At 37.3% G+C, this 10601-nt stretch overlaps 2 protein-coding genes across 2 annotated transcripts; both read left to right on the top strand.

Annotated features, from left to right (window-relative positions):
• Nucleotides 1–234: 234 nt before the first annotated feature.
• Nucleotides 235–684, top strand: LOC133692924 (mavicyanin-like). The gene has a single exon (XM_062114100.1). It carries the CDS (start codon nt 235–237, stop codon nt 682–684), a length of 450 nt encoding a protein of 149 aa, XP_061970084.1.
• A 2352-nt stretch (nt 685–3036) lies between these two features.
• On the top strand, nt 3037–4776 carry LOC133691677 (probable inactive patatin-like protein 9). The gene is made up of 2 exons (XM_062112280.1): nt 3037–4284; nt 4382–4776. Exons 1-2 carry the CDS (start codon nt 3355–3357, stop codon nt 4595–4597), a joined length of 1146 nt encoding a protein of 381 aa, XP_061968264.1. The 5' UTR covers nt 3037–3354; the 3' UTR covers nt 4598–4776.
• Nucleotides 4777–10601: the final 5825 nt, after the last annotated feature.

Below are 10601 nucleotides of genomic sequence, written 5' to 3' on the forward strand. Positions count from 1 at the left end.
TGGGAATCCTTGAATTCCTTCTGTTATTCGGATTACTTGGCTTTTATATATATACGTGCGTCAGGAGTTCTGTATTCACCATTCATTCAAGGCTTCAAGCAAAAAATTAAATCGCAGCCCTCGCAGCTCCTCAGGGTACTCTCTCATTCAATATCGACTAGCTTCCAGTCATGGGTAGTATGAAGAAAACTTTGGCGATTTCTTACTTGATGATGGGCTCTTTGCGGAGTCTCCATGGCGTCTACAGTTTACCAAGTCGGTGACTCTGCTGGTTGGACAAGCATGGGTGGCGTTGATTACCAGGATTGGGCTGCCGATAAGAACTTCCACGCCGGCGATACTCTTGTTTTCAATTATAACATCCAGTTCCACAACGTGAAGCAAGTCACGTCACAAGATTTCGAGACATGCAATGCAACATCCCCTATAGCCACTTACACTAGCGGCTCCGATGCAATCAATATTCTTGAAAGGCTTGGCCACGTCTACTTCATATGTGGTTTTCCTGGTCACTGCCAAGCAGGACAGGAGATCGATATCTTGGTCTCCCCAATAACTTCTGGTCCGAGTCCAGCTCATTGGCCCTTAAGCTCGCGTAGCAGTGCTTCATCTGATCTTTATTTTAATAAACTGTATTGGACCTTGGGTGTGCTGGCGCTCTGTCTCTCACAGCTTGCTTATTAGGAAGCTTTTCAAGCTGCTTCTGTCAGAGGGATTTTTTTGGTTTAGCGCAGTGCCTTTTCTTTTCCTTATTTTAATTGCCATGTAGAGGTACGATTAAAGGCCATATTCGATGTATTAAATGGCGTTTTCAATAAAAGTAACTTTTACTGGATAATTTTCGGGGCTTCGTAGAGTCTCCAGGTAATTTAATTTATGTCAACCTTAGGTTTCTTTTCTAAATGTTAACTAGGGTTTGCCATTCTTCATTATTAAACTAACCGACGTGAGAAATATTTTTGAGTTCAGATTAACAGCCTGAGTAAATCATAGCAAAATCCTATTATATATTATATTATGGGGTTTTTGGTTGAAAATCATCTTTCACTCCTAAACTGGATTATCTGAGTAAACTACTTCGTTTATTAAGCTTTACCATTGAGACTATTAAAACAATATTTGATGCAGTGTTTTATTTCATGGATAGCTTGTGATAAGACAGGGTCGTGCCTAGGGCTAGGAGGCATAGACTAGATGGATACCGTGGGAGGTGCCAAACTTTGGACCGATCGCTTTGAAAATTCAAGCAATGTGTACCATTTTTTTTAATTATTGTAACTCGCCAGGCCACAGTAGAAATGATTTTACAGCTTGAATATCATCGTTGCTAGTTATGAATTTCAAGCGGTAAATGAAAACAAAACGAAAAGGCGTGTGTGGTACAGTTTAATTCAAGATTATTGTTCGAATCTGAAGGCGTTGCTATTCTTACAATTGGACTATCTCCGTACAAGCACGTACGATGTTATAATTGCATGTACCGATGTTTTACATTAAGTGTACGACGTTTGTAGAGGAAGCACAAGGAATCCATCTTTAGATTGCAAGCGATGCGACCCCACTTCGACATAGTGCTCCTGCAAACCTAGCTACCAGCAGGGACTCAGCACTCGAGCTGCTTGCCTTTCGGCTAGCCATTTCCTTGGGGGTCAGTCCAGAATTCTATCTTCGACAAAATAAACAAAATAGCGAAATCGTTACCATTGGGTTTAGATTAATTATATAAAAAAAACAAAGAGATTTAACTTTTAAGTCCAATGTTGCATGTTTTAATACAAGTGAGCCTGGCTAATATTGCAGTGGCTTTCTAGCCATTGCATCTCTATCCACTCCTCCCACGTGTCCCGCCAGCTCCGATCATACTCCTACTCTGTTTTCTTGGCTTATCTCGTCAGTTGTCATATCAAAAATTAAGGCCGGATTTTACTCGGTTTTTTTTTTTCTCATGAAATTCAGTTATTTTTTTAAATGGTTTTTTACAAATACATAAAAAAAATATTTTTATTATTTTATAAATTTTATTTTTAATATTAATTTTTTAAAAAATCTAAAATAATAAAAAAAATCAATATAAAACAAAAAAATATAATTTTGAAATACAAAAACAACACCTCTTGGATGAGCTTTATTTATTTCACAATGTATTTTTTTTTCCATGGAGACAATGAATATTGCATTAACCAGCACGACAGCATGATTAGCAAATTAGCACGCCATAGACTTCGATTAGTAATGCATCGGTGTAGAACTAATTCCCCAAGAGAAAATTTGGCTCTCAAGTCAGGCAACAAGGACTGATCTCTAATTTGTAAATGCAGTCATTTATTAGGCTCCATCTAATTTGCACCAACTTTTCAAACGCAAAACTTGTTTTTGTATTTTTATTTTAAAAAATTCTAAACAATTTTGATTTTCAATTTTTTTGGAAATCTTTAAAACTTCGAAACCCTCTTAATTAACTTTTTGTCTCGTTTCAAAAGGTTTTTAAAATGACTTTTTTAGATTATTGTATTTAAAAGTGTTATTATGGTTATTTTTTAAAGTGTTTTTTACTTGAAAATATATTATAATAATTAAAATATTTAAAAATACTAAAAATATATTTTTTAAAAAAACAGAAACAAATATTAATTAACCTAAAATGTCATTCCATGTGGCAAAAGTTAAATCACTCTAAGAAATTCCAATAAAAAATCTATAAAATGTCAAAACGTTGAGGATGGGACTTGACTTTAATCCCAATCAGTAATAGTAAATTAATAATTACCTGGCCAGGGAAGACAAAGATAGTATTGTAACAGTGCTAGTAACTGTAATGAACTAGTCATCACTGTTGAAGCGATAGCCGAGCCGAGATTGTCGCTTCCTTCCCTTGACCCGATTAGTACAACTTCTGTTGCACGTGTAAGGACAGTCCATCCACGTAAACAACTGCACGAGTAAACCCATAGCCCTAGAGATTAATCAAAATAAATAAATAAACAAATAGAAAACAGAACAGGACGTGACGCGTATATAACCCACCTTCACCAGCACGACCCCTAATCACTCCCGGTAATAACTCTCCACAACTCACAGAGCCCAGAGAGAGTAACAAGAGAGAGATAAAACACAGTGCTACTCTCCATCTCCTCCACCTGAAAAGCCAGAGATTTTGATGGAGAGAGAGAGAGAGCATTGTGCAGCCATTAATTAATTCCTTCATCAACAAAACGTGAGCCCTTTTTTTCAAAACACGCGCCATTATAAAACTTGGGAAACAATCTCTTCCTCGCTTTCATTTACACACGCACAAACACAAAGCAAGAGCAGCTGCATTTTAAGCCTGTAAGGTATCGAGAGAGTGCTATTGAAATGGATCTTAGTAAGGCAACGTTAGAGATCTTCTCAAAACTGGAGCAGAAATGGCTCTCGCACTGTGAAACCACCAAGAAAACACGAGTGCTGAGCATTGACGGTGGAGGCACGAATGGCATTGTTGCCGGTTCTGCTCTGATCCACCTTGAGGATCAGATCCGCTTCAAAACCGGCGATCCTCAAGCTCGAATCGCGGATTTCTTTGATATCATTGCTGGCACCGGAATCGGAGCTCTCTTCGCTGCCATGCTATCCGCCGACGATGGTTCCGGCCGCCCACTCTTTACAGCCAGAGACGCCGTCGCATTTGTTGCTGAGAAAAACTCCGGCCTCTTCAGGTTGAAGTGCAGTGGCTTCCTCAGCCGCCGCAGGAGGTGCTCTGGTAGGAGCATGGAGAAAGTAATGAAAGAAGCGTTGCGGAGAGATGACGGTGTGATTTTGACCTTGAAGGACACGTGCAAGCCCCTCCTTGTTCCTTGCTTTGACCTAAAGAGCTCTGCCCCTTTTGTTTTCTCCCGAGCCGACGCGACCGAATCACCCAGTTTTAACTTCGAGCTCTGGAAAGTCTGCCTTGCCACTTCAGCAACTCCAAGCCTCTTCAAGCCGTTTAACTTAACGTCAGTTGACGGCAAAACTTCGTGCTCCGCGATAGACGGAGGTCTAGTGATGAACAATCCAACAGCAGCGGCAGTTACGCACGTGCTCCACAACAAGCGTGATTTCCCTTTTGTTAATAGCGTGGAAGATCTGTTGGTTCTGTCGTTGGGAAACGGAAGTGGATCGCTGAGTGGGAGGAAGCTCCGTCGTAACGGAGAATGCTCCACGTCGTCTGTTGTTGACATTGTGCTTGACGGGGTTTCAGAGACTGTTGACCAAATGTTGGGTAACGCATTCTGTTGGAACCGCACTGATTACGTCAGAATTCAGGTATTTGCATCTTTTGTTTCAATTTCAAGTTCAAGTGATCTCCAGTTTTTATTATGATTCATGCATGATCTTTGTTAACGGCGTTAAATGTGTGCAGGCAAACGGATTGGCCAGCGCGGTGCCGGTGGTGGAGGAGGAGGTGCTAAAGGAGAGAGGACTTGAAACCTTACCGTTTGGGGGGAAGCGGCTACTAACGGAGACCAATGCTGAAAGAATTGAGAGCTTTGTGCAACGACTTGTTGCTTCCGGGAAGAGTAGCTTGCCTCCCAGCCCTAGCAAGAATTCCGCTGTTCCTCTTGCTGATGGTAGTTAGATGGTTTTTAATTTTGTGTTTTTAACCATGTTAACCATTAACCAGTCTTGGTTCACTCGACTAGTTAGTTAACTGTCTCTTCTGCCCAATTTTAGATCAGACCATCTTGCTTGATTTCTGTCTCTTTCTGGTAGATTGAATCAATTGGGAGTTCCTTTGACTAGGGACAAATTAATTAATTGATTAATTACAGAAGATAAATACCATCATTATGAACCGCCGCGTAGAAATGAAATTGCAATTGACCTTCCCTTTTATGTTTCAATTGCCAGCGAAAACTTTTGTGGTGAGGCTTCATAAAATCTGGAGATATTGATGGCTCGAGAGTTTGTAGGCCTGCTTTATTTTTCGTTCTAGCTAAATTATATTTTTTTTTAATTTTAACATTACTAATCATTGAAAAATATTAAAAATCTATATTTTAAAAAATCACATCAAAATAAAACAATCTCCCTCGTAAACACACCCGTAAACAGAAGCATAAAATAGCAATGCACCACGTTAAAGAACAAACTAGCCAAGTCTAAAAAAAAAATAGATGATTGATCGTACTTCTTGAGAAAAGAGAGAGAAAATATGGATTGTCATGTGTCATTGAACAGCTAGAAAAACAATTCAAGTGGTCCAAACAATTTTTGACTTTGTTTTGCTAAGAATCTACAGCCAAGAAAACAATTTCGAAATTGTCGGTAGAGGTTTCTCTTTTTTCAAGTGCAAGTCATTTTATTTTTCGTTGTTGAGACAACCGGGAGCAGCCAATAACTTGGGTAATTGTTAGAAATATTTTTCGAGCATTCGTCCAGCACTGTTAAAAAATTGGCTGCCCCAATAACCCTAGATATATTTCTTACTATTGAACCAAATTCCATTGTTACATGCTAGAAAGACACCATATATTGTCAAAGCAAATGTAACTTTGCAAATTCCAATCTCAATCACCGAAAGCAAGTAATTTTTTGAAGAAAAGAACAGGATTTTTCTACTTTGTTCATCGCTTTGCAGTCTTGTCTGTAGTGTATATTCCGCTGCTCTTTTTTTTTTAACCCACTGTCATCCAATTTCGGTAGGTAAGTTGGTGGGTGAGAAGTAAAGAACTTTGCTCTTTCACCGGTGTTGGGCACGAGACAGGCACTACTCGTTACTTGCTTGGTTTGATTAAAAAAAACCCGAGCATGCACTACTATATATTACTCTCTGAATCTTTTTTTTTCCTTCGATCTCTTCATAGCCTTGTATATATATGATACTGCACTGCATGCAGTTAATATTAATATATGGGATGGTTGGTAGAAATTAGAATAGTACTTTCCCCACCACGTCATACGTGAATACGGTATGATAATGCCACTAGACAAGACAATATTTAGGTCTAATTAATAAAGTGTTGTTTTCAGTTGCTGGAAAGGGTCCAAAACTTAACCAACCTGTGATGCGGATTCGATCCTGGCACGAGTTGCTAGCATCCTATGGGAGCGCAAATCACCTTGGCTTTCATGGAAAGGGAGAGTGACAAGGTTAGAAGGTTGTACCATTTTAAGCAATTATCTTACTCAGTTTGCTTTCGTAAGGTAGAACTAACCGGTTGGTAATAAATTCTTCACAGCCATGGCTTTTCTTTCATAAACTATACAGATGCAGGAAAGGTGTTCGATGTGGTTGCCTTCTAGTGCTGAGGATTTTCACTCGCTGAAAAATGAAAACCCCCTTCCATACCGCCTATAGTCGTGTATAGTGTGCAAGGTCTGCTTAAACTGTTGAGTGGGTCTCAAAATTCTAGTGGAGATAAATGTTTAAGGGCATTAAATTAACAAAAAAATAAACAAATTTCACCCGTGCTTCTGTATATAAAACCTAACTCGATAGATCAACTCATTAACTCTACAGACTTTAAACCTAATCTAGATGCTTTATGTTGTAGCAGTATTTGAACTTTGAAGGCATCTTTGCGAATTAAATTATGGAGTAGAACAAAAGGTATGTCATAAACCGGGCACTCCCGTTTTGTTTCGGAAACTTTTAGCTGGTGTGATTCGAGGACACCCCCAGATTGGCCATGAAAACTAGTAACATTTGTGGAAATTTTAATTAACCCATCGAAGTCCATCATTTCCTTGGAATGCACATTTATTTTTTTAGAAGAAATTATGGCTGCAAACGAGTCGAGTCTACTCTACTTAAATTCCGATATATTTCTGTACATTTCATCTTATTTAAAGAAGACTAAGCTCAAAAAATTATTATTGTCGCACTCATGAATTATATGAAAACTTAGTAACTAAATACAGTTATTTTCTTGGGAAGTTAATTAGTCACTGAGATAATAACTTTTCTCCCTCTATAGACCTCTATAGACCTGTCTTCCTAGACTTCAATTCCAATGCCAATGATACTAGCTTCTAAATTAAGTAACGAGAGAAAATTTAACACCGTTTCTTAAGAGTAATTTTATCGTTACGAGATAATTGAAGTCTAATTGGAGGCCGGGAAACGGAATATCTTACCACCACCGGCTCGGCAGAAAACATGTATCACGTTCACTTCGTAGAACCACATAGAGCATTAGTAATTGATATATGAAAAACACTCCATCCATAATTTAGAAACATGATGCCCAAAAGGCTTAGTGATGAAAGAAATCATGACATCAGCTCCGATCATTGTGAGCCATACTCACAAAGTCGTTTAATGGTGAATCTCATCTACAATTTATGTGAGCCGGTTCATAATTGATAAAATAAAAAAAGAATACAGAGGGAAAGATGTGCGAAAGAAGTATTACAGAAATATATTTGCTTGAATTTATTATTACTGTTACACCATGATCTTATATATATTCTAGTCTCTAATTCAAAAATCTTATCATTAAAAATTCACTTAATAATAAGATATATATTTAATTCCTAGAATATCTGTTATAGATATAATTACCATTATCTTCAGTATCAGTAATTTTTTGTGTAGATATGATCATAGATCACAATTATCTTCAGTATTAGCGATCCCTTAACATGATCAGGGATCCCTGATTATGATGGCAATCCCTGATCATGATTATCTCCAGTATACATGATATTATCTATAGTATTAATAATCACTAATCATGATTATCTTCAGTATCAGTGATAATCTCTTATGCAGATATAATCAGAGATCACGATTATCTTTAGTATCAGTGATTCTTGATCATGATAGTAATCCCTGATCATGTTTATCTTCAGTATCAGTATTATTTTCAGTAGATTTGATGATATCTTCAACAATAATAAACTAAATTTATATAATAATTTTCTAGTAATTTACCTGTTTGACTACACGTGTATTTACATTAATTGGGGTTATATGGTATAAAATATTTTTAAAAAATATTTTTTTGTTTAAAAATATATTAAAATATTTTTTATACAAACATATTAAAATTATTAAAACAATACTATAAATTATTAATTTATTATTTTTTCAAGTGTAATTTTAAAAAGCATTTGCGAACGAAAGTTATTGCGCACCTGAACAGTATCTAAGTACAAAACTTGTAGGAACCGAGGAGCAATGAAAAGAGAGAGAGAGAAGAAGAAATAACTGGGCAGCATTGAAAGTGAGGCGCCCCCCTGGTGATCGGCGAACTGTTCTATCATTGAAAACGACCTCGTAATCTCAGTATTTTTTCACTACGACCCACAAGTTATTCAGGGAGCAGTGACGGTGGTGAAAATGTTCAAGCAAGCATGGAGCCGCTGGTCAATTAGAATTAAGCAATTAAAACTCGAAAGAATCGTCACTATTCCAGCAACCAAGCATGAGACTCCTTTGATTAAACTTTTAGTAGATATCATTATTTAATGAAGTAGCATCCCAGTCGGTGGCTATATCATTCTCTCCTGAAGTATCATTCTTCGATTAAACTTTTACTAGCTTTTCATCAACCCTCTCGATAGAAAAAAAAATCATAGTATTTGCTGTGCTTGTCTTGTGTTGCTCTCCAGTCTCCATGCTTTGTAAAGCATGGGGGGTTGGATCGGAAGTGAGCGTTGGAGAATATAAAATGCAGACCATGACATTGTGCCAGTCCCGAAAACAAAGTCCCGAAGTGAACTGATACTCATAGCTTAGCTGCGATGTCCACGTCTTAAATGCACGGTTCTCTTCATGTTCTCCAGATCAAGAGCCAAGAGACTCCGAGAGGGTGTCCAAATCAAGCCGGTGTTTCGGGTGCTTCACGTCCTAATTAATTGCGAGTGGCAAGAAGTAAGAATAAAATAAAGGAGAGACGCTTGCAATGGTGATTCAATCACAAGGAAAGGCTTCGGCTGGTATCTATATTTGTTCGTTTTCTAGCTAGCTAGCACTAACAGTTACGGAACCAGCTTTGTTGCTAAGTTTCCATATCATTCGAATTGAAACGTGACATCTCACTTGACCTAACCCAACTACCCAGGTCTCTTGCTTGCCGATGCATAATCTAGTCCAGGCAAGACAGGAATATATTGCCTTTAAATCTGAACCAACTAAATGTAACCCACTCGCCAATTAATCTGCACATAAATGCTGTTATAAATTAGGTAGTTGGATGGAGCAACAAGAATTCATTCTTAGCACCATGGTTCTTGAGTGGACGGCCTCGTAGGACTTGAAATTTCTGGTGCTGGGTACGAAGTCGGCTGCTACTTTTATTTACCGTTGAATAGTGGTTATTTTTAAATATATTTTTTTATTTTAAAATATAGTAATTTGTATTTCTTATTTCTTAAAACAATACAAAAATATGAAAAAATAAATAAAAACATCATTTCTGCAGAAAAAAACAAACGGCCCTCTCACCTCGGATACGAAGATTGTCCTCTCTGCTCCGTGTAGGTACGTACTGAATGAAACGCGAACTTGGTAAAGGTTGTGGCAGTTGGCTCCATTCTTCTTGGGCTTCGAGCAAATACAGACAAGCAAAGGACGGGAGGACAGCCTGTGATGAATCATTGAACTTTTTTTTTTTTTTTTTTTTTGTCAGTAATCAGCTCTTCCCTTACATTTTTAATTTTGGGTATATGCAGTGTTCCAAAAATATCATACGGATCTAGGGCCGGGCAGTACTGGTAAATCTAGTTAGTTCAGCTTGCATCTTAATTTTGGGTAATTTCAATTAACCTCGGTCTTATGAGTTATCTCTATTTTTTTCATTGAAATTACATGAAATAATACAGTTTACATTATAAAATTTAACTCCATCTTTGTCCTCGTTCACCACTGTCTAGCCATGATAACCACCAGAGGGCCAGCATCTTCCTTTAACTCTAGTGAAACATCCACCACTAAAAGCAAAGAAAACACCAATTCCTTGTCGGTTTCCTCCTGAATTGCTAGAAAAAGCTGAAAAGGCACTGGTACTTCTCTAGCTGCATTTCAAACCCAGCAAGAAAATCAACTCCAGCAAAATCCCCATGCAACACCATGACAAAACACAAGAACTAGCTAACTTCTGAAGACGAAACCCAAGATATGATCTCAGCAAAAACGAAGTCTTATCCAAGTCCATCTGGTTAAAATCTTTTCTGGATTGATATTGATTTTGGCTGGTCTTTTATATCAATGAGAAAGATTTCACATACATGCTGATAGTCGGCAATTATTTTTCTTCCCGTGTATGTATATATTGATGTTTTGATAGTAAAAATAAAAATTTTAAATAATAAAAATATTATTTATATATTTTAAAAGAATCAAAATCTAAAGTAAGCAGATTGAGACTATAAAGGGGGGGTTTGTTGAAAATCTCTCTTTCAATTTTCTAGGATGTCCTTTCCGTTTAATTATTCTTCGAATAATTCAAAGTACCGAGTAACATATAGACATTTATTGCGAGGTTAATTGGTATATAATTACCATCACAAGGACTTCATATAGGTGTGCACATTTAATATGTAAGTGCGCGCGGGTGTATTAAGTTTTGTAGTAGTAAATATATACTTACCAGGACACGTATATTTAAATGCTGATTTCACGGTCATTACTTCCA

The sequence above is a fragment of the Populus nigra genome, chromosome 4, assembly GCF_951802175.1.
Source record: "Populus nigra chromosome 4, ddPopNigr1.1, whole genome shotgun sequence".
Taxonomy (NCBI): domain Eukaryota; kingdom Viridiplantae; phylum Streptophyta; class Magnoliopsida; order Malpighiales; family Salicaceae; genus Populus; species Populus nigra.

What these genes read in the sequence shown, in the direction of transcription:
- LOC133692924 (XM_062114100.1), top strand. Translation starts at nt 235, where the DNA reads ATGGCGTCTACAGTTTACCAAGTCGGTGACTCTGCTGGTTGGACAAGC.
- LOC133691677 (XM_062112280.1), top strand. Translation starts at nt 3,355, where the DNA reads ATGGATCTTAGTAAGGCAACGTTAGAGATCTTCTCAAAACTGGAGCAG. An exon ending in CTGATTACGTCAGAATTCAG is followed by an intron (nt 4,285 to 4,381) that starts GTATTTGCATCT and finishes AAATGTGTGCAG; the next exon opens with GCAAACGGATTGGCCAGCGC.